Genomic DNA, 27,709 nt, shown 5'->3' on the forward strand with positions numbered 1-27,709 from the left:
CACTTGAGCAACGGGGTCTGGGGAGGTGCCCCTTCTCCTGGGGCGGGGGCCCCCACTGTCTGTCCTAAGACGATGACCAAGCTGGGGGGCAGTGGGCACTCCGCAGGCCTCTGCAGATGTGGGGGCTGGGTGTGTAGCCCCTTGAAGATGTCCTGGCGTGGATGGACGGACCCAGGGCCACTTGCTTTCTAGTTTGGGCCTTGCCCTGGCGTGAGGGGCTCCCAGAGCAGGACATGGGCCTGGGGTGCAGACCTCTGGGTAAGTGGGTAAGCTCTGATAAGCGTGTTGTTGCCTGAGACCTGGGACTCCACACACGGACGGGGTACTTCCTGATGGACTCTTCCATCCTGCAGCTTCCAGGGCCCGTGGATGACTGCCCTGAGCCTGCTATCCGGGCTGTGGGGGAGAGGGTAGAAGCCTGAAGAGGCCACTTGGCAACTTCCAGGCCAGCGTCTCCACCGGGGTCAGCAGAGGACCCATGTGGGGCCTGGCGGACAGGACCACACCCCATGTTCTGCTAAGAAGGGTCTCCACCTTCAGAAACAGCATCTGGGGCCTGCCTCACCTCCTGCTGAATTCTCCCCTGCTCCGCTCAGCCTGCTGGGCAGTGGTAGCCACGTTCCCGGCCTTGTCAGGCAGCTGTCACTCGTTTCGGGTACAGGACTGCCTGTCCATCTCCCAAGGGCCAGGCCTGGCCCCAGAGCCAGCAGAGGGAACACTGGCCACTGGCAGCCACTGAGACACGCCACCTACACGTCTCGGCTGCTCCCATCCTGTCTGGTCTCTGGACCTGTATGGCTTTCATCAATGGCCCCCACCCCAGCCCAGGGCTCTGACTGCTCCTACCACGCTGACCTAGGGCTTTGTGCTACATACAACTCAGGCTGCCCTGAGAAATGGACAATTCCACTTTGATCTGGGGCCGCTACCTCCCTGACAGGTCTTCACGGCTGCCCACAGAGGAGGGCCCGGTGCTCTTCTGCTGCAGAGGTGGGCTCAGAGAGGGATGGCCAGCTGCTGAAGCAGGTGGCCTGAGGCCCACGGTGTGCTCACGCTGTAACTTCTCACCAGGAGACAGCCGGCACGTCACTTCGCGCCCTTCACCAGATCCCCGTGGCTCCCAGCTTCCTGCAGCCGCTTTGTTGAACTCATACTCTGATCATCAGTTGCCCCTAACTGTGCCCTGAAAGGCCCACTGGGCCTCCTATCTTGTGGGCCCAAGGCCTGACCTACGTACCCAGTGCACGGTGAGGCCAAGGGAGACTTGAGAGGCTGGGGCAGCTGCTTCCCCCTCTCGCTTTGCCCCCAAGCATCCCCAGCCCCGCTCTGCCTGTCCTGGCACTGGGGTCCTTAAGATCCTGCCAGTCACTTCTTGGTAGCCTGTCCCTACATTGGGTTCGTCTGATGATCCTGGGCTTCGGCTCCTGTGCTCTTGGTGGGAACACGCAAATGCCACTGTGACCTCAGGCATCGCCTTGGGAGGAACACCGAGTCTGCCCATCCCTGTGAAGTCAGCCTGACACACCAGGGCTGCCTCTGCAAGCTGCTGTCCCTTCCACGTGACAGTGACCAGTAGAGAGATACCACGGCCCCCTGTCCTGTCCCTCCTCCTGCTCTGGCCCACTGGTTGCAGCGTCCCCTGCTGGTTCTTGCTGGGCGTGCACATACTCCAGCGCCCTCCATCTGAGGCACTTCAGTGGGGCCTCTCTTGGCAGCAGGCCCAGGCCGGGGGTTGGAGGTCGAGTAACCAGCGGGCCAATTGTTGTGACTTGTGTCAGTCACTTGTGTGACTCACCCCATGGGTGGACCCCAGGCCCTACTCAGTGGGGAGGGGGAGACGCCCCAGACCACTTCTTTGTTCCCCCTCTCTGGATAGAGTCTGGGTCTGGGGGCCTGGCCCCTATCCTGGCCCCGGCCAGTGGATGGGGGAACTGCAGGGGACACCGTCAGGCTCTTCACCAGAGGGGCCCAGAGTGACCCTTGACCACCCAGCACCTGGGCGCCTTTGCGGGGCTGACCCAGGACTCGTGAGCAGAGGGCTGTTCTGGGCTGCTGTGTCCTTGGCCTCAGGCTCCTCAAAGGTCATCCCTGCAGAAATGCATGAGCTACGTGGAGGCCAGCTCCTCCACCCACAGGGCCTGCTGGGCTCAGGGAACGGCACCCCTCCACCATCCCTCCCTTGTCTGGGCCCCCTGGCTCCAGACCCTGTGGGTTCTTGCCAACCCCTTCTGCCCTGGGGCCAGGAGGTCAGAGGCCAGAGAGGACAGTGGCACTGGAAACTGTAAGTCCACAGGACAGGAGGCACCTGGGAGGCTGCTGCATCTTTCTCCCAGGACTGGACTCCGCAGACAGGTCTCGGGTGGCCGCGCCTGCTGCACAGGCTGTGCTGGTAAGGACCCAGTGGCCTCACTTTGTCCTGGGTAATGGAGAACCAGGGAGTGGGGGCCCCCAGTCCTGAGGTACAAAGGGTGGTTTTGACTTAAAATTCTCTTCAAAGTGGGATAACAGTTTCTCACCCACCATCCCTTCCAAGCAGCCTCAGACTCTAAGAAAGAAATGTCACCACCAGTGAGGAGTGACTTTCGAGCAGGGAGAAGGCAAGGCCAGGCAGAGGTGGGCTCCAAGGTTGGTGCAGTGACCTCTGCAGGAGAGGCTTGGCTTGGCTGCGGCTCCCCAGCCCTGCCAGCTGAGGACTAATGAGACTCCACCCACGGGCTGGCATTTCTGCGAACACTGTGTTGTGGGAGGATGTGCCTTGTCTTGGCATGCTGGCGGCCCTGTCTGCCATGGGCCAGCATCCAGGCTATGGCTGCTCTGTAGATTGAGTGAACCAGATGGCCCTGCTCACCCCCCTGCCCATGAGTGCCCCAGAGCTAGGAGGGTACCGAGCCTCTCCCTGCAGGCAGGTGAGAAAGGGCCCGGTGCTCACCGGGTGCTGTGCACCCAAAAGAGCGACCAGGCCTCCTTAGGAGGCCTCCCCAGGTGCCCCACCAAAGTGAAATGACAAGAGTCCACGCGGCTCACTGCAGGTTATCTGCAGCTTGTGGGGTGGTCACTCAGTCGTGCCCTGGCCACGCAGAGGTCTGCTCCCTGTGAAGACCACCTACTGCTGGAGAATGGCCCAGGCTTGGTGACCCGCTAGGAAGAGTTGCTGGTGCCCTCTTGCTCACCTCCTGGACACGTGCCAGTTGAGCTGTCCTCGGGGCCTAGTTGCTGTGCTGATGTGCTTGTCCCCTCTGCATGCAGTCTTTCTAGGGAGCCCCAACACACATGGCCTCTGCCAGTTCGGGTCCTTTTCACTGACTTACTGTTTTCAATGTTTTTATTAAGGCATACTTTACATATTACAAAATTCACCCATTTCAAGTGTACAATTCTTGAGTTTTACAAAATATTTGTATTTGGCCACACTGGATCTTAGTTGTAGCATGTGGGACCTGACCAGGGATCGAACCCGGCCCTCTGCGTTGGAGCACAGAGTCCTTGTCACTGGACCACCAGGGAAGTCCCTACAGTCACTGGGTTTTCAATAGCTTTACCAAGTAGTGTAACCGTCACCAGTTAGAGCATTTTCATCATCCCAAAGAGACGTTGTGCCCAGGACGCAGGCACTCGCCGTTTCCCCTCCCCCAGGTCCTGGCAACCACTGATTACTTTCTGTGGACTTGCCTAGTCTGGATGTTTCATATAAATGTAGTAGGCATCAGCACTTTATTCCTTTTTAAGAATGAAAATCTGTTGTGTGGATACGCCACATCTTGTTTATCTGTTGATTTGCTGATGGATGTTTCAGTTGTTTCCACCTTTTGGTTACTGTGAGTAATGCTGCTGTGAACATTCATAAGCTAGTTTTTGTTTAAGAGTATGTTTACATTTCTCTAGGAGAGGAATTGCTGCATTGTATGGTAGTTCTATGCTGGACTTGTAAAAAATTTTGTTTATTTTTGGCTGTGCTGGGTCTTTGTTGCTGTGCAGGCTTTTCTCTGGTTGCAGAGAGAGGGAGCTACTCTCTAGTGGTATGCGGGTTTCTCACTGAAGTGGCCTCTCTTGTTGCGGAGCACAGGCTCTTGGCCTCCCAGGCTCTAGAGGCTTAGTAATTGTGACGCATGAGCTTGGTTGCTCCGTGGCATGTGGAATCTTCCCCGACCAGGTATTAAACCCATGTCTCCTGCATTGGCAGGTGGATTCTTTACCACTGAGCCACTAGGGAAGCCCATATGCTAAACTTTTGTTAACTACATGTCATGTGGGAATATGTTCCCGGGAAAATGTTTATTAATGAGAACACCACTCTCCATCCCCAAAGGAAACCATGTTGTCCATTTGGTGAGCATCCTTCCAGACTTCATCCTGTGCACACATTATATTTCTCTACACACAAATCTAGAATGAAACAAATTAAAACTTTAAAACATTCCTGTTAAAGTTACACTGGGTATAACTGTACTGTCATTTGTCTGTCTTCTCAGGTCAGTATTGTTCGCGGTTTACCTCAATGACTGAAGGGGCGGCGTAAACCTGGTTGATTTAATGGCACCCTATCCCGGGTCTAGGCGGTTTCACCACTTTCACCATCACTACAATGCTCTACAGTGATTCTTTGAGCTTGTTTCTGACAACTTCTCCAGGCTAAACAAGACACGGGATTATTAGGCTGTCCAACCTCCCTCCCAGAGAGCTGTTCCCCACATCGTGGCCCACATGTGACATTGCTGATCCAATGGGGAGAAGAGTATTATTTTGCTTTACTTTCCATCTTGAAGAGTAAAACTGTTATCTTCACACGGGTTCACACGCATTTCTAATCCATCCTGTAAACAACCCCAAAGTCACTTCCTCCTGGAGGCCCCCTAGTCAAACCTCAGAGCCCCACGCCCCGGCCCTCTTCCTGGGCCCCCCACCCGGTCACAGCAGCTCCGAGCCGGCAGTGCCATCTTCTCTGGAGCCGGAGGAAAACCAGAGCAATGAGCCCGCCATTCCGCAGAGTCCGGCCATCGGAGCCCCGCTGTCTAACTGCAGGCCTTGCCAGGGGAAAAGCAGAGGCGAAGGACCGGAGCGGACCTGCTGCGCTGGGGGCCCTGCGCCCCCGTCATGACCCGCGCGTCCCCTCGCCGCCCCCGAGCATCCCCTCCTCACCGCCGCCCAACCATCCTCACCGCCGCCCAACCATCCTCACCGCCGCCCGCCGCCCTCCTCGGTCCTCCGGGCCCGCCCCCTCCTCACACCATACTTCACCGCCCCGGCGCCCACGCGGGAGCGGAAGTCCCGCCTCCCGAGGCCACTCCGAGCGCCGATTGGCTCTCCTCTCCGCGCCACGCCCCCTTGTCGAAGAGTGCAGCTTCCGAGGGCGCTGAAGCAAACGGGCCGCTCCGTCCCGTCCGAGGTTTTCGTGGGGGCAGCGGCCGCGACTTTCCCGAGACCCCAGTCTTCCCGCGCCTAGCCGCCTCACCCCGTCTTGGGGACGGCCGCCGTCCTGCTCCGTACGCGGAAGGAGGGGCGTATGCAAACAACCTGGAGCTCCAGGCTCCTGATTGGTGAGCATCTCGGAAGGGGGGCGGGCTCAGAGGCCGAGACCAATGTGCGGGTGGTCCAGTTGCTGTGGGAGGGTTGCTGCAGCGGCGGCCAGTGGCGAAGTGGAGGGCGGGCCGAGGAGCCGTGGTAGCGCGGGGTAGGGTTGCCGGTGAGTCCGCGATGCTCTGTGGGACGCAGCGGGGACGGCGGGGCTGTGACGGACGTGCAGGCGGACCAGTGCTTCCGGGAAAGCGGGCGGCAGAGGGCCAATGGCGACGGCGGGAAGGCGGGGCGCGGCGGCGGCGGGGCGGGGCATCTGCGGGCTTCTCCGCGCGGCCTGGGAAGCGGTGGGGCGGGGCATCTGTGATGGACCTGCGCTCGGGCTAATGGCCGCGGGGAGGGGGCGGGGCATGACCGACGGCGCGGGGGCGGGGCGGCGGCGGGGCGGGGCGCGCGAAGGTCTCGCGGCGAAGTCTGGGAAGCGGGGGCAGGGGCTGGGGGCGCCCGTGGTGCTGAAGGACGTGGCCGCCGGCCAATGGCCGTGGGAAGGGGGATGACGGACGACCAATGGCGGCGCGCGGGGCGGGGCGGGGCGGCGGGGCTGAGCGGCGCCTTGCGGGAAGCGGCGGGGCGGCGGCGACGCTGAGGCGAGGAGAGGAGAGGCCCGGCGGGGGCGGTGGAGCAGGTGTGGGCTGGGCGGCCTCGCCGTCCCCTAGCCCCACTCATCCGCGCCGGCGCCCGCAGGTCGGCCGGAGGCCTCCGCCGCCGGGCTCCGCGGCGCCGTGGGAATGCGGGCGAGGCCCGCGCGCGCGTGAGCGACGATGGGCACGCAGGGCAGCCCGGTCAAGAGCTACGACTACCTGCTCAAGTTCCTGCTGGTGGGCGACAGCGACGTGGGCAAGGGCGAGATCCTGGAGAGCCTGCAGGACGGCGCGGCCGAGTCCCCGTACGCCTACAGCAACGGTAAGCCGGCACCTGACGCCGCCCGGCGACCTGCGTCTGCCTGGCCGCGGGCCGGCGCCGGGCGGGGGCCGGGGATCAGCGCCCTAGCTCCCCGGGGCCCGCCGCGGCCCGCGGCGTCTCTGGGGCGGAGGCTTGGTCTCGGGCCTCCGAGGAAGAAGGGCCTTGCTTTGGCCGCGCGGCCGCTCCAGGTGTGCACACCTGGGCGTCCTCAGAGGAAGGCGGTTGGCTCCGGGCTCCGGGCTCCGAGCATCAGCACCTTGTGCAGGAGGAAAACGCGCGCTCCTGACGGGATTAAACGTTCTGTCCACGTTCCCGGACCTGTGGCCCAAACACGGCACGTAGGCATCGCTGGCACCTGCCTGGGCTTCTCTCAGCGTCCGCGGTTGACGGGGCAGCGCGGCCCCTCCCAGGCTCTGGCGCTCCTTCCCCGGGACCTTCGTGCTCCCGGCAAGGCTGGCTTTCCTGAGGAATTCTGCTTCTTGGCGTCCTCGTCCTCCACACTCTTTGTGTCTTGGGTTCTTGCGGAGGCTGTTTACTATCCTGTTGGCCTGTGGCGGCTAAGACTGTGGACGCTGCTCCTCCATCCTTTCCTTTCAGAACTGTCAGGGTCGTAGGGCTACCTGGGCTGGCCGGGCCCCCCCTGCTGAGGTCTGTCCCACCTCCCCGAGCACATGCTCCCAGCCTCAGCGAGAGTAGGGCCCTGGATTCGTTTTAAGGGCAAGAGGGCCAGCGGGAGGCCACCACCGCCACTGCTGGGTGTCTCCAGGCGCGGATGGTGGACTCTTGAGTCACCTTCCCGGAGCCGATGCCCAGGAGGCTGGTGGTGCGTATCCGGCAGATCCCGAGGCCAGGGCGCCATCAGAGCAACAGAGGTTTTCTCGGACGAGACCTCTGCTGCCGAGGGTCCTCCTGCCGGGTGTGGTGAGCACTGGGGACACAGCCACAGGTGGAGAGGGGACCCGCCTCCTTCCTGTGACAGGCGGAGCGCTGCCTGAGGCGTGGAGACGGCAGGGACTCAGGGACTCCCAGTGGCCTGGGCCAGTGCGGGTCAGCCAGAAACGGTGAAGGAAGCCTCTCGCGGGTGGTCCTCTCGATCCCCGCTCCCTGGGAGCTCAGATTCCTTTCTGCTAACACCCCGCCATGGGGCCAGAGGAAGGGTCCGTGCCTGTGGCAAGACTTGGCTCCTGTGGACCGGCCGCTGGGAGTTGCTGGCACAGAGGCAGCTGGGAGTTGCTGGCACAGAGGCAGCTGGCGGGAGGCGCCGGCGGCCCAGCGTCTTCTCCCCAGGGCTCCACAGACTCCGCTCCCACACTGTCCACACTACTGGGTCCAGTGCTTGGAAGCCTTCTGCCGCCCCTCGGGCCCTGCCCGTTCACAGAGGGCAGTTCCGCCCTTGGCACCCTGGCTCCCACAGTCTTCAGGGTTAGGGGTAGCGGGAAGACACATCGTCGTGACGCACCCATGTCCTGGGAAGCTGGAGAAAAGGCACAGCTCCGTCCTCACTGTCTGCTCCTGGTGTCAGTGCTGCTGAGTGTGTGCCTCCTTTGAACCTGGGGTGTGGGGGAGGGAAGGAAAGAGATGGAGGGGCCGGAGGGGCGAGCTGGTTTGAGGGGTGGCCTGCCCGGGGTTTGCCCTGATGGTTATTTCTCTGTTTCTGCGACCCAGTGTGGTGCCGCGTCCCTGGACAGGCCCAGCTGTTCCTGGGGCTGGAGGTTGGTTTCCATCCTCAGTGCCGACCCGGAGCTGTCGTGCTGGGGTGTGCCCCCTGCTCTTTTCTCCGTTGCCTTGTCCCTAGTGTTGGCAGGAGACTTGCGCCTGGGAGGCACAGCGGGCAGCCTGCTATGGCACCCCTGGGCTCATGGTTACCGCCCAACCTCTCCCAGTCTCTTCTCTTCCTTTGTGTTTTCCTGGGCACCGCAGTCTGGAGCTAAGTGATTTCGGGGTTGCCTTCCCTCTGTCGGGTGCCGGGTTCTGGGGTGAGAGTGCAGCGGCAAGCCCTTCTCACACTTGTGCTTGCACCCTTGGCTGCATCTCCACCCTGGGCCTGGGCCTGGCTCTTCTCCCCGATGACCACAGTCCTCCACTGCAGCTCTTCATATCTGCGGTGCAGCCCAGGAATTGACCAGGTGCACAGTGGCTGCTCCCTGAAGAGGTGGCCACTTGCGTGGTTTGGGCATGGGCAGTACTTAGTGCGGGGGACACACCTTTCACAGGGCCCAGGACCACATCAGTTGGGACATCATCCCTCGGTCGCTTGGAGAATGTGGGGAAGATGTCAGTGTCCGGCACCCTGACCTGGAGCGTGCTGCAGAAGGAACGCGGGAGGGAGGGGAGGTGGCGCTGGGCTGACTATGCTGACCTGGGCGCTCTGGAGAGCACGCTGGAACTGCGTGCGGGTGTCAGAGACCATGCGCAGGTCACTCTCAGGATGGGCAGTTGGACTTCGTCAGTCCTTTGGGAACGAGCTGGGAAATAGAAGTGAATAAAGTGAAGTTGAGCTTCCCAGGTGGCACAGTGGTAAAGAATCCTTCCAGGGCAGGAGACACAGGTTCAATTCCTGGGTCTGGAAGATCCCCTGAAGGAGGAAGTGACACCGACTCCTGTATTCTTGTCTGGAAATTCAATAGAGAAGGCTGGCGGACTGCAGTCCACGGGGTCACAAAGAGCTGGACTGAGCAACTGGGCATGCAGGAAAGGTGAACTTGAACTCTTGAGTGTAAGGTGGTAACTGAGGTTTCTCAGTCACGTTCGGGATCTGGTAGTAATGAGCAGGTTCTGGTGTCCATGGTGGACCATTTTCTTCTGTGGAGGTTGGAATGTCCGGACCCTCGTTGGCTGTGGACATGCGTCCTTCAGAAGCAGGGGGGCGGAAACAACGGTGAGGGAGACTGGCCCCGATGGGGGCGGTGGGCACCACCAGGAGCGCTCAGGGGATGTGCTCACACACGGGGAGGCTGCTCGGCAGGCAGGCTTCCAGGATCTTGGGTGGACTCTGCCTAGTTGAGTCAAGGCGTGCAGAGGGCATGGCAGAGAGGATGCCCGTCCTCAGACGGAAGAGCAGAGCGGGGAAGGCCCGAGCCCTGGGAGTGGGCTGGTTCTCTGCCCACAGCAGGTGCAAAGGAGTCAGTGCCAACCCTGGACACAGGTCTTTGTGCGGCTTAGTTGCTCAGTTGTGTCCGACTCTTTGCAACCCCATGGAGTGTAGTCTGCCAGGCTCCATTGTCCATGGGCTTCTCCAGGCAAGAATACTGGAGTGGGTTACCAGCATTTCCTTCCCCGGGGGATCTTCCTGACCCAGGGATTGAACCCGGGTCTCCTGCATTGGCAGGCAGATTCTTTACCCCTGAACCACCTGGGAAGCCCCTGGACAGAGATCTTGGCTGGTGATAAACATGTGTTTGTGAGCCCAAAAGGCTACCTGGTGTGTTCTGTGGGTTAGACTGAGCACGGCACCGTGGATCCTCAGTGGGCAGATGTCCTGGGACCAGGGCAGTTCTTGGGGGCATGAGCTGAGCAGACAGCCGGCTGCGCCTTCCCTTCCAGGGGAGCACCTGGTCCGAAGTGGGGAGGGTGCCTGCGGATGAGGGTTGTGCGCGCCTCTCTGGGAGGGATGGGGAGGGATGGTGCATGAGATGGGGTGTGCAGGCCTGAGAACGCAGAGACGTCCATCTGAGGGGCACCGAGGTTCCGTGTTCAGGTCCAGAAGCCACTGCGGGGGCCATGGGTGCTGCAGTGTGGCAGCGTTGCTGGCCACCCGCGCCTGCCCTGCGGGCCGTGCTGCCCCGGGGCTGTGGTGGCTCAGTGCTCTCCTCCCCGCCGTCTGGCCCCTACCTTCCTGGGTCCAATGTCTGTCCTCAAACTGCCTGATTCTGATCTTCCCACCGATGCAGTTTGGGCGGGAGGTGTGTCCCTGAACACAGGGCTCAGGTGTGACGTGGCTGCAGAGGCCTGTCAGCTGCGGGTGTGCACGCATGCATACACACACACCATGGGGCTGTGGTGATTTGACTTGGACCGCATCAGCAGCACCCACATGCCTTAACAATGGGAGCAACTTGGTCATGCTGTCGTAGTTGGGAGTGTTTTCCTCTCTGGCACTTGGCAACACGTAGGCTTCACGGGGAGGACATGGGAAGACGCTCAGCCCTGAGGTGCAGCGGGATGGGGTGCTCGCCCATGAGCTCAGCACAGCCCAGGTCAGAGGATGCTTGCTTTCCCGCCGGGCGTGCAGCCACTTGTGTCCAGACGTGGATGAGCCCCGCTTCCTGCGAGTGGTAAGGCACCCACCCTGAGGAATTTAAGGGGCACATCTGCAGGAAAGCAAAGCTTTTTTCTTTAAAAAAAAAAAAAAAAAAAATGAAAAACTTGAAGCAGCCCACAGGTCTGGCAAGGACATATGGAAGTGGTAGGGTGAGATATTGTGGAGCCTTTAAAAATGCTGGTGTGGAGAAATAGTGAATGAACATTCAGTGGTTAGGAAAGCCTTTGTTATCTTGTCAAGGCTGTGTAAGTAAGACAAAGGGCAGAATCATCGGCTGAAACACTCAAGAACGTTAATGGTCACCTTTGAGTTTTGGGATTATCGGTAGGGTGTTGTGTTGTTTTTTTTAAATAACAAGTTTCGTGTGTGAAACATGGCTTGCTCTTCGTTGACAGCAGAAAGCTTTTGCTTTGATTTGGTTTCATGTGGTTTTCAAGGTGTTAAAGGAGCCAGCCCATGACCTCCTTGGAGCTCCTCCCCAGCCCGAGTGCCCGTGTGCAAGGGCATCCGCTCTGTCCCCTCCAGGCCTGTGACGGGCTGCCGCCTGCACCTGTGGTTCCGACCCTGCGCCGCCGGAGAAGGGCAGATCTGCTGTGGTCAGCAGATCAGCGAGTGGCCCTGATCATGGTATGATTCAGGCCCCAGCTGCCCCACCCCGCGTCCCCTCCGGCCAGCTTCTCCTGCCTGAACTTCTGTAAGCGGAGCTGTACGACTTGGCCTCTCTTGTCTTCTCATTTCAACCAGCGGGTTTCCATGTCTGGGTCACCCTGAGGGGTGCTGGTGTGCGGATTCTGACATGTGTCTGGGCGAGTGAGCACGCGTATTTCCGTCAGGGGTGCGGTGAGTGCTGGGGGTGGGCACCGCCTGGCAGCTTTCCAGAGCAGACGTGCAGTTTCTGCCCGACGGGGAGGGCGTGAGGGCTGCGGGCACTCCACACTCACCGTGCTGAGGGCCGCCTCCTGGTAAATCCTCCCAGCAGGCGGGTTTTAGACCCTGTCGAGTTGTTACTAGAAACGGCCTGAGACCACCGCCCCAGTCATCCGTTCCCCCGGGCGCTCCCTGAAACCCCCACCCCGGTCACCCATCCCCTGGGCGCTTCCTGAGACTCCCGCCCCGGTCGCCCGTCCCCTGGGCACTCCCTGAGACCCCCGCCCTGGTCACCCACCGGGCACTCCCTGAGACCCCCGCTGTGGTCAGCCGTCCCCTGAGACCCCGGCCCTGATCTTCCATCCCCCAGACACTCCCTGAGACCCCCACCCCGGTTGCCCGTCCCCTGGGCACTCTCTGGGACCCCCACCCCGGTCACCTGTTCCCCGGGCGCTCCCTGAGACCACTGCCCCGGTCACCCATCCCCCAGCCGCTCCCTGAGACCACCGCCCCGGTCACCCGTCCCCCAGCCGCTCCCTGAGACCTCCGCCCCAGTCACCCGTCCCCCGGCCACTCCCTGAGACCACCGCCCTGGTCGCCTGTCCTCCGGGCACTCCTTGAGACCTCCACCGTGGTCACCCATTCCCCGGCCGCTCCCTGAGACCACCACCCTGGTCACCCATCCCCTGGGCACTCCCTGAGACCACTGCCACGGTCGCCTGTCCCCCGGCCGCTCCCTCTGCCGTCACTCGCCATCTTGCTGCTCTGCAGGCGCAGCAGTCAGTCAGATGGGGCTGAGTCCCTGTTCCTTTGCTGTGGACAGAGGGCTGTCCCAGCCCCTCAGGGTCACCTGCGCTCCTCACCAGGTCCCCCTTTCCACTCTGAGAGCCAGGGCAGGGCCCTCCTTCCATCGCATCTGTCAGACTCACTGGCCAGGGGTGCCCACCTCTGAGGACTTGTGATGACATCGGGCTGGGGAGCCTGGGGTCCTCTCCCTCTTGAGGCCCGGGACCCATCGTGTCGGCCAAGCCCTTCGCCCTGTGGGAAGCGTGTCCTCAGGTTCCAGGACTAGGACCACACAGCCCTATGGAAGAGTCTTTGGGTTGTTGGTGTTGGTCGGCTTTTGCAGGCTGGTCAGCGGAGCGCACGTCCGTGTTTCTGCCCCTGCCAGCACTGGGCGGGCGTTCCGCAATTGACATGCTCACACCTGACTCCAGAGATGGTGTTAGGAGGTGGGGCCTTCGGTAGGTGATCTGGTCAGGAGGGCTCCCTCGCCACCTCCGCCCAAGGACATGGTGGGCAGCCACCCCCAAAGATGCTGGATCCCCCGTGCTGAGTGCTCTCCCGGGCTCCAGACAGTGGGGGATAAATGTCTGCTGTCCATGAGTCCCAGACTGTGGAATTGTTTCAGCTCCGAACCGACCACAAAGCACCATGCACGTGTCTGTGGGGCAGGAATCTGGGCCTCGGGGGCTCTGCGCACTCGTGGGCCAGGCCGAAGGCCCGCTGAGCTTGAGTGTTGTCAGCGGTGGTGCCCGGCCTCCGTTCCAGGGCACAGGCCTCTCACCAGGAGCCTCCTGCTTCACGGAGCCGCAGGGCTGTCTGTGCAGTGTGATCGTGGAGTGGCCATCGTCACTGGGCCTTTCTCTGAGGAGCAGAAACCAGGTTTGACCGCCATCACTCTCGGGAGGACTGAGGCCTGTGCCTGCCTGTGAGGGCCCGCCACACTGCGGGAGACCCTCCTCTGCCCCCCGCGTGCCCTGGAAGGAGGCACACGTGGCAGAGAGAGGCCTTGCTGTCCCCCCCGCCCCCGGGGAGAGGGTGTGCAAGGGCTGGTCAGGTGTGTCAGGAGGACCGCTTGGCCTGGCGCTGCCTGCAGTGCCATGTGCGGCCCCCAGCACTTCTGCACGTCTGCCGCTGTTGCTGAACGCTGTTTCTGGTTCCGCAAGGACCTAGGCCTTTTTTGCCTTTGTCTGTCTCTGGGAACTTGGCGATATCTGGTTTTCCCTCCCTAAGGAGTAGCTCTGAGGAGCAGCGGCTGCCTGTCTGGGTTTGGGGCAGCACCCTGACGCTGGGCGTTGGCATCATGTTGGGTCCAGGAGGGGAGCAGGGCTCTGGGGGCCGTGCTGGGAGACCAGCTCCTCCCGTGCAGGGATGGCAGGGTGACAGCAGCCCCTCCATGCCCGGGAGCTGTGCGCCCGTGTCAGGCGCAAGGGAAGGCATTGATCAGCATTTTCTCTTTCGTTCTTAACCCAGTCTTCGTCACTTGTTTTTTTCTCACTGTTATGAATTTTTAACAAGTTGTCCTGTGGCTTTTCATCTTGTTGGGAAGTGCCTCGGTGGATATACACTAGAGCTGCCGATTCCTCTGTAAAGACTAAAGTTCAGATGGAAGCAGGGCTGGCAGGTTGTTTTGTGGGTGGGGCACCCCTCCTTGGCGGTCCTGCAGACGGGTCTGAGTTTAGCCTGGACCGGTGCATGGGAAATGCCCCCCATCCCCCAGGGGTCAGGCAGGCTGTGCCTGGTGGTCTTGCTCCTGAAAGCTGTTGCTCCCAGGGAGGGCAGAACCCTGGGCTTCTGAACACCCACGGACTTGGTTGGTGCGCAGGCTAAAGCTGAGAACTGATGCTGCTTGTCCCTTTCACCCTGCTGACCTTGTTATTTCCCAGGGCTCGAGCGAAGGTGGGTTTTCTCAAGGTCTTTTGTCCTGCATCTGTGCCCGCAGGTGTGGGAAATGTGGGTCCCAAGGGAGGATTGCCTGCTGCACTGCGGGGAGAAGGGCCCGAGGGAGGCGAACCCCGCACCAGGCCGTCCTCCACAGGAGGGCCCTGGGGCCGCGGGGGGCTCCTCCTGCTGGCTGGGGCCCCCTGGCCTTCCTCCTGTGTATCCGTGCACGTAGTCCCAGCCCCTGGTGCACTGGCTATCAGGGCCTAAGGGGTGCCCGATAGACTCCCTGATCACCAGGACGTGGGCACCTGCCAGGATGGGACCTGAGCGACCTGCCTCCTCCTCCCAGCCCTGCTCTGAGCACCTCTGGGGAGGGCGGAAGCGTCGGTGCCGGGCAGTTCCTGTCGCATCCCTGCCTCCCGGGCTGTGCGCCTCCCTGCCGGGCGGGTCCCGTGGGCCAGGGGACGCGGGGTCCCAGGCGTCGGCCCTCCCGGACAGGTCTCTGCAGCATCCCCTTGACTGTCCTGAAAAGGAGTGGAACTAGTGGATCACCTGCTCTGCCCACACTCGTCGCTACGGCACACACGTCCGTAACGTGGAGCAGGACAAAGGGGCGCGGGCGGAGTCGTAAGGTGGTTGTGGCCGAGTGAGTCAGTGCCTGGGGACAGCCATGCGACGCTGAGAAGGTGACGGTGAAAATGGACCTGGTGACGGTGTCACTGTGCATGACGCGATTATTTTTGAGATGGTGAACAGTTCTTGTTCAGATTCTGAACAAGCCACAGACGTATGTGATTCATAAAGTGGAAACATCCTTGTGAAATGTCGGACCCTACGCGATGTTAAGGTGGGGTCTCAGCTGTGAACACCCGGCCGCAGCGGGGGCGCGGGGTGGAAGTCGACGCTCAGGCTGCAGTTCCTGGCTCAGGGCTGCGCGTGGTGGCTGGGGCCTGGCGGAGTGAGGCATGCAGAAGGCCACCGCGTCAGGTGAACTGCGCCCCCTCAGAAGCCCCGGGGAGCAGCAGGCAGACGTCCCGTGAGCCCCCAGGAGAGAGGGGCTGGCCGTTTAGGAGGCGCAGAGCTGAAGCCTGGGCAGCCAGGGGCCAATGGGGACACAGCCGGCCTGCTCTGGCCCCCAGCGGCCTCCTGAGCCCTGTGTCCATTGGAGGAGTGTCTGCAGTCCCAGGCCCCTGGCCAGGTCCTGTGGGGACTCCTCCCCGTGTGTGAGGTGCCCTTGCCCTGCCTCTGTGTGCGCTGGGCAGTCGTCTTGTCAGCTGGGACTGGTGGTGTTCTGTGCCCACCAGGTGTTACATGCATCCCATGAAGCTGCTGGTCCTCGAGGATGGGCGGGGGACTGCAGTTCTGCTGGGACAGGTCCTGAGGCCACAGAGGGGGTCCGGGCTGGGAAGCCGTGAGGTCTAGCGCTGTCCCTGCAGGAGGTGCTGCCTCTGCGGGTGGGCCTCCCTTTGCACTCAAGTGTCTGGGTTTTCTGAGTCTGTTACGCACACTGTACGTTTCTGCCCAGGTTTGGCGGGTGGGTGGGTGAGCGGCAGGGTGAGCTTGAAGAGCACACTTGAGATGTATTTTAACCACGCTGTGTGGTTCGTGGGATCTTAGTCCCCGGAGGGATATGGGACCCCCACCCCTGCCGTACAAACACAGCGTCCTAGCCCCTGGGCCGCCAGGGAAGCCCCTCCTTGAGGTTGTTTAGAACCTCCGAGGGAGTGTGTCAGTCTGCCGGCTTCCTGTGTCTTCTGCAGAGCTGGGCCCCTGGCCATTTTCAGCTGGACCCCGCTGTCTGCCCTGAGGATCCTCCGGCCCTGGGGCGGGCTCCTGGGTGGGAGTCCCACTGGTTCCCGTCCGTGGGCCGTCTGGCCCAGCCGCTGTGCGTGGAGGCGGTGCTGCAGGGAAGGCGGAGCTGGTCCCTCTGCGGTGCCTGTGCCCAGCTCTGCGAGCCTGTCCGCACAGGGCCCTCTGTGGCATCTGGCAGCGCTTTGAGCAGAGGCCCTGAAGGCTGGGTGCTGGCCGTCCTCTTTGGAGTTGAAGTCCTGAGTAAGGAGTTGGGCGGGCTCAGGCGGGGGGTGGGCGAGGTGCCCGTGTGCACTGCCCCAGGGCCACAGAGGCTGGCGTGCTCCCCAGTGGCTTCCTGTGCCCTGCTTCCTCCTGGGCCCTCCCTGGGTGCCCGCTCCTCCCTGCAACTCCAGGCTGGCCCCCCGGGCCCTGGTCCACTGGCCACAGTCCTTTCGCGGGGGCGGCCTCAGGGTGGGTCCCCATGGCCAGCACCCACTGGGCTGAGCACCCACAGAGGTGACTGTCTGGAGCGTGGGCCGTGGGCGTCTGTGGCCTTCCCGGGATCGCTGTGTCCAGCACTGTCTTCATAGGGTCTGGCTCACGCAGCCGGAGAGCCCGGACCCTCTAAGGTGTCCAGGGCCAAATCTGAGCTCCGCGTTTGACAGAGAATTCCAGGAGTTCCCACCTAAAAAAGTGGGTTGTCGGCAGACAGTTGAGGGGAGGTGAATGCACAGGAAAGACGGTGGAGACACCCGAGTTCTGTGTTTCTTTAGCTCGAGAGTGCGTGTGGAAGAATCTTCTCTTCCGTCTTGAAAAAAATTGTGGCTAAATATAGGCCACGTAAAATTTATCATTTTAAGTCTTTTAGGTGTACAGTTCAGTCGCCCTCCCAGCACCTCCAGAGCTTTTCCACTTTCCCAGCTGGGACTCCCCGCTGAGCACCTCTTCCCCCACGCCTCCGGTCCTAGGCGGCCTCTCTCCGTCCAGTCTTCGTCTGAGGCTCACGCTCCAGGGACCTCGCAGAAGGGGTCAGGCAGTGCTTGTCTTGTGTCCGGCTCGTTTTACTGAGTGTTCATTCCCGTTGCAGCATGTGTCAGACTCTCCTTCCTCTCTGAGGTGGGATGATACTCTGTTGTACAGATGGACCGCGTTTTGCTGATTCATTCTTTCATCTTTAGAGACTGGGGTTGTGTCCGTCCTTTAGCTGTCGTGAATAATGCTGCCGTAAGCATGCGTGTGCGACACGTACATGTTGGATGGATGTTCTGGATTCCTTGGCGACTCTGAGTTTAATTCTGAGGGAGCGCCGTGCTGTCCCCGCTGGCGGCGCCATCTTCCAGCCCCACCAGCAGTGCTCACGGGTTCCAGTTCCTCTGCATCCTCACCAACACTGCTTGTTTTCTGCTTTTTTGATAATAACTATCTGATGGGTGTGATGCGGTGTCTCATACGGCTTTGATCTGCATTTCCCTAGTTCATGTGATTATTAGCTATTTGCATATCTTCTTTGGAGAAACATCTTTTTAAGTCTTTGGTCCACTTTTTAACTGGATTCTTTTTGTTGAGTTTTAAGATTTCTTTATGTTTTCTGAATACTGGTCCTTTTTCAGATACGTGATTTGCAAGTATTTATCATGTCCCATTTTGTGGATTACGTTTTCCTTCTGATGAGTGTCTTGATGGGTGGGAGCCAGGCTTTGACATGTGGCCAGCAGTGAGTGGGGTGGAAGGCCCTCGGGCCCTTCGTGCAGCGCTGTGGTGGAGTCTGCCCACGTGCAGAGTCTGCATGGAAAATGCCCATTTCCAAGCCTCCCTGGAACAGGTGTCGTGAACAGTCGAGAACCTGGATGCCTAAGGCTCCAGGGAGGAGGACGAAGGACCCAGCTTTTCGGACACCAGTTGAAGATCTTGGTGTAAGGCGATGCGTCCATCACTGTCCCTGCCCCTGCCAGGGACGGGACTTGTTTAGCTTTTTCCGCATGAAAGTATGAGAAAGTAATAAACAGGGAACTGCTGTATAACATCAGAAACTAAATTCAGTATGTTCTAAGAACCTATGACAGAAGAATCTGAAAAAGAATAGATAACCGTATAAAACTGAATCGCTTTGCGGTATAGCTGAAGCAATTGTAATTCAACTATACTTCAATTTTTAAAGTATTCAAAAAATGAAAAGTAAAGACGTGGCCAGCAGAGGTTCTTTGAGAGCTTTCCAGAGAAGAAGCATTTCAGATGCCGCTTTGTCATTAACAGTGCTCCAGGCACACTCCAGTTGTCAGCACCTGGGTGGTGGGTGAGCCCAGGAGCTCAGAAACCCATTAGCTCTGAGAAGCGTGTGACGTGGCCAGCGCTGAGGCCAACCACCCTCCCTTTGGCTGGCGCGTTGGCACCCCCTTGGGCCCCTGGGATGACAGGAGCCACTGGGCTCCCCAGCTGCAGCCCTGTCTCCTCTGGGCCGCAGAGACCGGGTCCTGGTCAGGCGAGTCTCTCACCCGCGCTCTGCTTCATCGCAGGGATAGACTACAAGACAACCACCATCCTGCTGGACGGCCGGCGGGTCAAGCTGGAGCTCTGGTGAGTCGGGCTGCGCGCCGAGACGCCTGGGCGGGGGCTGCTGTGCTTCCCTTGTTGCCGGGGCCAGGGAGCGGGGTGAAGTCAGTCGGGTCCTTAAGGAAACCACCAGTATAGCAGCCGTGTAGACACGGGACCGCATGTGACGCAGAGACCAGAAGGTCAGGGCTGCCTGTCCTGGCAGAGCCTGGCTCCCTTTTGCCCATAAAGACGTGTTTCCAGGGGGCCCCGGCCCTTCCCTCCTTGTCACTACCAGATTCCACATTGAGGGCGTTTGGAGACCCTCGCAGTTGATGTGTGACTTCCCCCGCACTTGAGTTCTCCAGCCCCACAGGGCAGTCTTCTGGAGTGTCCAGGCCAAGGAGGTCTGCAGGGCACATGCAGAGCGGGAGGGGCGGGGTCCTTCATGCAGGTGGGCTCCCATGGGTCGCATCCCCCCACTTTGTTTCAGGGACACCTCGGGCCAGGGCCGGTTCTGCACCATCTTCAGGTCCTACTCGCGGGGCGCACAGGTAAGACCTGCACGGCCATCCTCCATGGGGTCTGCAGGGCTGTGGCACCCTGTGCAGGGCGCGGCAGCTGTGGGCTCGGGGCCAGCCCTGTGGGAAGGGCTGCTGTAGATGCCAGAGGGCGGACACGGGTTGTGGTGGTGGGCCTGCAGGGAGGAGCTCCGAGGCTGGGCTGTGTGCAGTGCGGGGGCTCCTGGGGCCCTGCTCATCCCTGTTTGTCCTGGGCATCTCCTGGTGGCCTGTGTGCCAGCCGTCAGTGTGAGATTTGAGGCTGCACGGAGGGAAGCAGCAGTTGTGTGAATAGACCAGCTGCCCACTCGCTGCCTTCATGAGGGGACTGGCTTCAGGGGACCTGTGGGGGGCCCAGGCTCTGACCAGGTGGGGCGTGCCCCCCGATGGTGGACTGGACAGTGCAGGCTGGGCCTCCTCTGCTTGGTGAGCAGGAGCTGACACGTTTGCAGGTGCCTCTCAGGAGCGTCCGGAGCGCCGCTCCCTACTGCGGCTGGGCGTGTGGTGGATAGCCCCATGGCGGGGCTCCTGGCTGTGCAGGCCTCCACCAAGGTGCGAGCAAGGGTGCTGCTGCCGACCTGCTTAGCCTGGCGGTCCCACCTGGAGCGGCTGCTCCCAGACGGTCAGAGCCGGCAGCCCGCAGACTGGCTGGCACCAGCGCAGACACAAGGGTGCGGGGGCCTCCCCACAGCCCAGGACCGCGGGAGAGCGCGGGCGCCCAGGAGACCTCTTCTGTGGGGGGGTCTGACGGGGAGTCTACTCGTGCACGGGGGAACGGGTGTTGGGCCTGAGACCACAGGCTTCTTGACGAGGTCTTTGTTCTTCCCGTTGCTTTTGAATGTTTCCCAATTTTTACGATGCACCCATTGCTACTCTTTCAATAAAACAGGAAATGAGGTGGGGGGTGGGTAGTTACCTCGGTTTATGGGGATAGGGCGATCGGGGAACAGCAAGGAGGCCCTGGGGGCCCCTGAATGCAGGCCAACTCCTCTGGGACGGGCGTAGGCAGGTTGGCTGAGGGCTCACCTGCGGGGACCTGGGGAGGGGAGCGCGTTCCGTGTCCACTTCTCTGCAGGGCAACGGGCGTGGACGTGTCACTCATGCTGACTGTGCTAGTTCCGGAGGCTTCTGTTGCTTCTGGGCTGGAGGAACCAGTCGTGGATCCTGAGTGTGTCTCCGGCCCGGGTGGCGGGTGGGGGTGGGTCTCCAACTGGGAAGCTGACCTCAGGTCTCCTGCCTGGTCGATGCCCCACGCTGGCTGCAGCGTGGCCCGTGGGGCCCGGGGTGCGATCAGCAGCTGCTCCTCCCCAGGTCCTGTCTGTCCTGTCGCCCTCCTGCCCTGGTGCAGTCCCCGGAGGCCTCACAGGCACCCGGGCCCCACAGCCGCCGACGCAGCCCTGGCTGCACTCATGTGTCTCTTCCTGGGAGGCCCTCTCTGTCTCAGGTCTCCTGACTTGTGACCCTTGTTTCCGTTGCTGAGGTCTGAGGTGGCCACTTGTGGCCCAGGCGGCCAGCGCTCCCTGCGTGGGGGACCGTGGTCCCCTGTGCCAGTTCCCATGGGCTGGGCGTGTGGGGGGAGCCGGGGACGGCAGCGTCCTGTTGAGCTGGGGCTTGGGATCAGCTGGGTTAGCACCAAGGGGAGCTCAGCCAGGCGCTGGTCTCCTGGAGACAGGTGAGTGGTCTGGGCACATGCGCCCTTCCAGCAAGTGCCAAGTAGGACACCAGCCTGGGTGGGGTGTATGCAGTTCATCTGCTCCCCTCGTCCACGCGGTGGTTTCTGGGCAGAGCTGTGCTCGCGCCGTGGGGCGTGGGCAGGGGCGTTCAGCCACAGCCTGTGGTTCCTTGGCCGCTGTACCACAACCGCGTGACTCAGCCCACACTCACTGGTAAAAGCCGCCCTCCAACCTTGGTCAGGTGGTGATTGCACAAGTGTGTGTTTGTCCAAACTCATTGAACAGGTCACACCTGAAATGCCTACGTTTTTTGGTGTGTAAGCTCAATAAACTACCTTGGCAACAAGGGTGCACACGCCCACCCACACCTGGGAGGTTTTCTCTCGCAGCTCGAGTCACCCGTGTGTGCTCAGAGGCTCGCTGCCAATGTTTGTAACAAAATGAGGTGTGTCACCTGTGACCCAGCAGCCGCGCCCGCTGACCAGCCTGGTGCAAGAGCGTGGCTGCTGTGGGGAAGGGCCCTGGTGTGCTGGGCGGTTTGCACCAGGACCCTCTGTGGGTTAGGAGATGCCTCTGGGCGCCTGAAAGACAGCAGCAGGTAACTGGGGCGGGGGCAGGACCAGAGCCTCTGTCTCTACCATGGAGGCTTACTCAGTTTTAAGAAGCTGAGCCAAAGTTAAGAGAAAAGGGGAGAATACAGTAAGAATGTCTTTGCCACTCCTGTGGCTCTCTGAGGTCACAGCTGACTTGGGGGTCCTTTGGAGGGGTCCTGGTGACCAGAAACCTCATTTTGGGGTCTCAAGGAAGCCACCTGTGCTCAGTCCCAAGTGTCTTTCCTGCCAAGTCTGTGGTCCCTTTGGTCCCTGCCCACAGTTTGGCCGTCTCGCTGTCCTTCGTCCTGTGACCTTTCTGTCATTAGCCTGACCTGGCGGACACGGGTGGCGGTGGTAGGCAGAGACTGGCGCCAGCTAGGAGACCAGCCAGAGGCTCTTCAACAGCCTTGGGGTGCACTTGAGCCTGAACCCAAGAGATGGGCTTCTCTCCATTTGCTCGAGCTTTTAAACGTTACGGGTCCCCTCTTCTTCCCCACCTGCCTGCACTGGCTTGGTGGGTCTGTGCGATTGGCTGGGGCCCGCTCGAGCTGCCAGTGAGGTGAGCTGTCTGTGAGATGCGCCTTGTGGGACCTGGGTCCCTGACCAGGGCTGGAGCCTAGGCCCCCTGCGTTGGGAGACTGAGGTCCTGGACCACCAGGGGGGCGCCTCTGGAGTTTCATATATGGAATCTCCTGGAATGGGCAGGTGGACTGAGTGGGAAGCCATCATCAAAGCTCCACTGGGGGAGGATGTCTGCGGATTCCCGTTCGTGATGAAGATGACACTTAGGATGGATTAGTGCTGACGGAGTTACAAGGAGACAGAAGCGTGGAGATGGGGGTCTTGCTGCAGATCTGGTAGTGCTGACCTTGCCCTTGCATGGCAGGAAACCAAAGCAGAGTGTTTGCTCACAGCCGGCCAATACCCCTTGAGTCAGGTTGGGTGAGACCTTCGGCAAGAACCGGTGGGACTTGGAAATAGCGTGCACTGTGCATTGGATGGCTTGGCAACCAGGACCACCCAGAGGCGCCCCGGGAGTAGGGTGTGGTGGTGGAAGAGCGCCACTGCTCCCGGTGCTCCCTGAGCACGGTCCGCTCAGGTTCTGGAGCACGGCAGTCAGCTTCTGATGCTTTAACAAGCCAGGACGAAATCACTGAAAATGTCCTGTTGGCATCTGGCTTAACGGATACACCGGTTTCAGGACTCCAGCCGGCGGCCATCGGGAGCACTCCCAGTACTGCTGCCTCACCCTGCTGGCCGCCGGGAGCTCAGGTCAGGCTGGTCGGAGCTCAGGGCAGCTGTGCCCACAGCAGGGTGGAGTTCAGCCTTTGGCCGTGGTCAGCACGTGGGCCCCCACAGCCTCAGCAGTCCTCGGGCTGTGTGGCCAGTGTGCCAGGCCCAGCTCTGGCCTTTGCTGGTCGGCCTCAGTGGCTGCTGGCTCACCTCCACCTCAGCAGTTACCCTGCAGACTGGCACGACCAGGCCTTTTGTTGCATGGCAGCCCCTGCCTCTCGCCCTGGTGTGGCTCCAGGCCAGATGGGGGCCTGACAGCCCCAGAGGAGGTGTCCCCCTCCTGAAGGACCCCGGAGGTCACGCGTCTGTGCTCCCTCTGACCAGGGCTGCACCCAGCCTGGACGGGGCTGTCAGTGAAGACTCAGTCACATGCCGAAAGGCTCAAGTGCTACTCTTAATTTGCAGTGAGGCACAGAAATGTAATGAGCAGAGCATTTTTAAGATACCCTTGTTGCTGTTAATTGAAAGTATAATTTGCTGGAGTGGAAAGAAAAAGACCAAAATGAACATTTCTTTCCCTCCCCAGCTTCTTGGTCACTTTGGAGCACTGCTTTATTAACATGATGTACTAATGTAGATCCCTTTTTATATTATGTGTAAAATGTAACATTGATAGGTTAATAAAGATGCTTGAATCAAAAAATAAACATCACACAGGAAGCGTAAGCAAGGAAATAAGTCCCCGTCCAGCCCTTCCACGGGTGGTCACGTCTGTGGAAGCCTGTTCTGTGTGGTGTGTTTGTATTTCTGTTCTCTAAAACTGCCCGTGTATGGCATCGGGTCCGTGTTTGTCCCCTCGATGTCTGTGGTGCCCATGAGCAGTGTGGGTGAGCGCAAGTGCACCCTGCCCGCCTGGGGGCCTGGGGACCGCATGTTTAGTTTGTTGATGTTTGTTTTATGAGCAGTTCTATGTTGAGTATCTGTAAAGACTCGACGCGGATGGCCCAGCCCTTGGTCCATGTGCCTTTTGGTGGACTCTGTCATCCCCCCACAGCGGGCGGCTCCCCTCCAGGCCCAGCGTGTCCCCTGCAGGCAGCTCCGCCCTGCCCTGCACAGGCTTTCCATCCCCCACCCCACCCCGGCCGGGGTGAAAGCGGTCTCCACCTGCTCCTTAGCAGGACCTCATCTGCCAGAATTCGAAGCACAGTTTCAAGGGGAAAGGCTTCAGAATTCCTCATTTTGAGATGGAGGGTGCCCTCCATCACAGCTACACTCTCCCCTTCCTGGTGTGTGACGGAGACGTGGGCTAGATGAAGGCTACTCCCTGCACAGGGAGGGCGTGAGCCATGCTGGTGGGTGGGTTCTCACAGAGCCTGTTTCGGGGTGGAACATGAGGCCAGAGACAGGGGTGACCCCGGGGCCCTGAGGCTCATGAGAGGTTGCCACCAGGCAGGCGGAGTAGCAGTCTCCGAGGGCTGTGGTAGGGAAGTCCCCGCAGCAGAGCCTCTGTGCGGAGGTCTTGGGGCAGCTGCTCCCGGACTCACGTCCCCTGCAAGTGTGGGTGGAACCGCTCAGAAACACCTCTGTTCAGCACCCCCTGGTTCCCCAGGAAGAGTGCCCCACACTGCAGTCCTGTGCGCCTGCCGTTCTCAGGTGGAGTGACTGTTAGACGACGTAGGGTAGCACGTGTGCTTGAGGAAAGATATGGAAAAACTACAGTTCTATCCCAGCAGATTCCCCACGTGGAGGGAGGCAGTACCGAACCCTTGAGGTCCCTGACAGTCAGATGGCCCCCAGCCAGACGGTGGACAGGGCATGCCACGGTGAGGAGACAGGTCGGGCTAGCTGAGCCCTGTGCACAGAGCTCCCCTTAAATGCAGGAGGAAGGTTCAGAGCTCATTTTCCACATCGCCGCCTGTTGGGTGAACTGCGTGTCCACCTGACAGCTTGGCTGGTGCCTGAGCGCCCCGGCCCTGCCCGTATGGGGACGGAGGGCTACGGGGCAGAGCCTGAACAAGACCCCGTCATCCGTGGGAACCTGGACCTCGTAAGACCCTCACTTGCCTTGCAGGGAATCCTGCTGGTGTATGACATCACCAACCGCTGGTCCTTCGACGGCATTGACCGGTGGATCAAAGAGATCGACGAGGTAGGTGTACTCCCCCAGACCCCCTTCCAGGGCCACACCCATCCCTGGCATGTGGGCCGACATCCCCCACTTGCAAAGGGAGCCTCTGTGGCCCCCACTTGCAGCGCCTCCCATGCCCAGGTTCTGTGCGTCCCCAGCCGCTGGCCGCTGGCTGCAGTGGCACCACGGGTTGGGGTTCTGGGCCCCCAGGGGCCCCTCAGCACGGAATCGATGGAGGGCCGCCCTGCGAGCTGGGGGCTGGGGGTGGGTGCAGAGGGGCATCCTGCCACTGCACGTCTGCTGAGTCCTGCACACCTCCTAGCACGCACCCGGAGTCCCCCGGATCCTGGTGGGGAACCGGCTGCATCTAGCCTTCAAGCGGCAAGTCCCAACAGAGCAGGCGCGCGCCTACGCGGAGAAGAACTGCATGACCTTCTTCGAGGTCAGCCCGCTGTGCAACTTCAACGTCATTGAGTCCTTCACTGAGCTGTCCCGCATCGTGCTCATGCGGCATGGCATGGAGAAGATCTGGAGGCCCAACAGAGGTGAGGCGCGGGCGGGGCCCGGCTGCGGGGGCGGGGCCTGCAGGGGAGGGGCGGGGCCCGGCTGCGGGGGCGGGGCCTGCAGGGGAGGGGCGGCTGCGGACTGACCTGTCCCACCGCCAGTCAGAGGACAGGTTCCAGGCCCCAGTCCCACCAGAGCAGAGCTAACGAGGTGGCAGGGAGGCTCAGTTCCCACCCAGGGTTATGGGCTTGGATGTCTAGCCGCCGAGCCCTGCGGGATGGGGAGGAGACAGGGGCGGGGTGCCCAGTGGCTGCTCTGGGCTTGCCTGGTGTGGGGTGGGGGTTGTTCCCCTTCAGCAGCCCTGGGGGCTTTGCGCACCGCCCCTCCCAGTCCCCAGGCCCCTGCTCTGTCACTTGTGCTCATCTGATGGCGAGGTTGTCAGTTGCCACCAAGACCCCCCCCCTTACCTCCCCACGACCTGACCCCTCATCATCTGACACCCCCGCCCCCCGCCCCCGCAGTGTTCAGTCTGCAGGACCTCTGCTGCCGGGCCATCGTTTCTTGCACCCCCGTGCACCTCATCGACAAGCTCCCGCTGCCCGTCACCATCAAGAGCCACCTCAAGTCCTTCTCAATGGCCAATGGCATGAACGCCGTCATGATGCACGGGCGCTCCTACTCGCTGGCCAGTGGGGCTGGGGGTGGCGGCAGCAAGGGCAACAGTCTCAAGCGGTCCAAGTCCATCCGGCCACCGCAGAGCCCCCCCCAGAACTGCTCGCGCAGCAACTGCAAGATCTCCTAGCCACGGGAGGGTCAGCCTGGGAATGCTCCTGGCGGGCTCTGGGCCCTGTGCTATGTGCCGGGGACTTTGGCCACATAGCCCCTCCTGGGAGGCATGGGGGACGCACCTGGTAGGCTAGTGGTCTCGGCCAGACCAGCTGCACAGGACAGCGGGGACCATGCTGTGCAGATGGTGGTGGAGCACGCCGGGACCCCAAGGAGCAGCTGAGAAGGGCCCCGAGGAGGCTGTGCCTGGTGATGGCCTGAGGACTGGGGCTAGGCCCCCTTTCTTATTTATGTAACACGTTTGTACATTTTTAAAGGACCAGCAGGGAAGCCTCTGTGCAGCCACGCAGTGAGCGCACGGCTGCTGAGGGGGTGAGCCTGGGAACATGGGGAGGGTGGTGAGGCTGAGACCAGAAGGGAGCCACCATCCAGGCTTGAGTCTGAACTCACAGGGCCCTTCACATGGGGTGTGGCTGCGGGGGCCAGCGAGGGTCACGGGGACCCCCAGCTGCACTGTCAGCCTCTGAGCACGGTGATTGGCGCACCTGCCCCGGGACGCTAGGCTGCAGCTCCCAGGGCGCCCACCAGCCCTCCTGGAGGACACCCTGTGAGCCCCAAGCCGCGGGGTCAGGGCCGGGGTGACGCGCAGGTCTCAGGTTTCTTGGGAAAGGAAGTGGGCACACCCCCACATCCCTCCCCCGCGCCCTCTCCCCACTCGGGGGCTGACAGCCTTGAGATTCTGTACCTTCAGTTCCATTTGTACCTGTTGCCACGCGAAGTTGGCTCAGCTTCTCTCCTAGTTGAGGACACAGCTGTTTGTAGGCAGGCAGTACTTGCTGGGCCTTGAGGCCAGGGTAGGTCTGGACCGAGCCAGTCCCACTTGCCCTGGAGTTTCTAGACCCTACTCTGGTCAGCTTCAGTTTCCTGGCCTTGGGTGGGATCCCATAGCTGCTCCTCACCCAGACTCACCCCTCTGTGAGGTCACACGTCACAATGTGAGGTCACACGTCACAAGAGCCTTCCTCACCCATCTCTTCGTGGTGGACACTGAGCCCCTCCTCGAGGACCCACCAGCCAGCCTGAGCTGGAGGCCTGGCTTCCTTCCGTCCGCCTGGCTGGTGATGTGGCCACAGGTCACACTGGTGCTCAACTCTACCTCCTGCCTGTGGGCCCCTCCCTGGCCTGTGACCCCTTGATCAGGACTTGTGTGGTGGGTGCCCCGGGGGCTGCTGTCCTGGGAGGTGAGGTGGGGGGAGCCGCAGCATCTGTGGCCAGGCGCCCGGCTGCCAGCAGGGCCTGCAGAGGAGGCCACCCATCCCGGCTGCCGGCGGGCGCCCCTTTGGACTGTGTGGAGGGAACGGACGGGCCTGCGTTCACCGTGTCAACACTACCCTTTGCTGCTGTCCACACCTGCACCATTCCTGGGCTTGTCTTGGGACGGTTTTTTCTTCTTTGTTCAGTAAACATAATTCAGCTCTGGTCTCTGGGCTGCGTTGGGAGAGAATGAAGGTCTGGCTCTCATGGGCTGGGCTGGCTGGCAGATGGCACTGCAGACGGCTGCTTTGTCCTGCTCAGTCTTCCGCACCTGGGGTGTCTCCTGGTGGTGTTTGCACCAGATCAGGCTCTTAGGACCCTGCCTCTCA

At 61.1% G+C, this 27,709-nt stretch overlaps 1 protein-coding gene and 1 long non-coding RNA gene across 7 annotated transcripts; one reads left to right on the forward strand and one right to left on the reverse strand.

Moving 5' to 3' along the window:
• Nucleotides 1-3,304: 3,304 nt before the first annotated feature.
• LOC139179675 (uncharacterized) lies at nt 3,305-4,617 on the reverse strand. The gene is made up of 2 exons (XR_011563972.1): nt 4,492-4,617; nt 3,305-4,383 (listed from the first exon to the last, which is right to left on the reverse strand). It is a non-coding gene; the product is annotated as an uncharacterized lncRNA (long non-coding RNA).
• A 323-nt stretch (nt 4,618-4,940) lies between these two features.
• Nucleotides 4,941-27,545, forward strand: RAB40C (RAB40C, member RAS oncogene family). 6 transcript variants are annotated; one of them, XM_019988099.2, is made up of 7 exons: nt 5,396-5,534; nt 6,256-6,474; nt 18,574-18,634; nt 19,083-19,143; nt 24,720-24,797; nt 25,099-25,321; nt 25,802-27,545. In XM_019988099.2, exons 2-7 carry the CDS (start codon nt 6,333-6,335, stop codon nt 26,080-26,082), a joined length of 846 nt encoding a protein of 281 aa, XP_019843658.2. In that variant the 5' UTR covers nt 5,396-5,534; nt 6,256-6,332; the 3' UTR covers nt 26,083-27,545. The 6 variants fall into 6 exon arrangements, with proteins under 6 accessions (XP_070635459.1, XP_070635457.1, XP_070635458.1 ...); XM_070779359.1 differs by lacking the exon at nt 5,396-5,534 and adding an exon at nt 5,572-5,680; XM_070779356.1 differs by lacking the exon at nt 19,083-19,143 and having other exon boundaries at nt 4,950-5,534.
• Nucleotides 27,546-27,709: the final 164 nt, after the last annotated feature.

Source organism: Bos indicus, chromosome 25 (genome assembly GCF_029378745.1).
Source record: "Bos indicus isolate NIAB-ARS_2022 breed Sahiwal x Tharparkar chromosome 25, NIAB-ARS_B.indTharparkar_mat_pri_1.0, whole genome shotgun sequence".
Taxonomy (NCBI): domain Eukaryota; kingdom Metazoa; phylum Chordata; class Mammalia; order Artiodactyla; family Bovidae; genus Bos; species Bos indicus.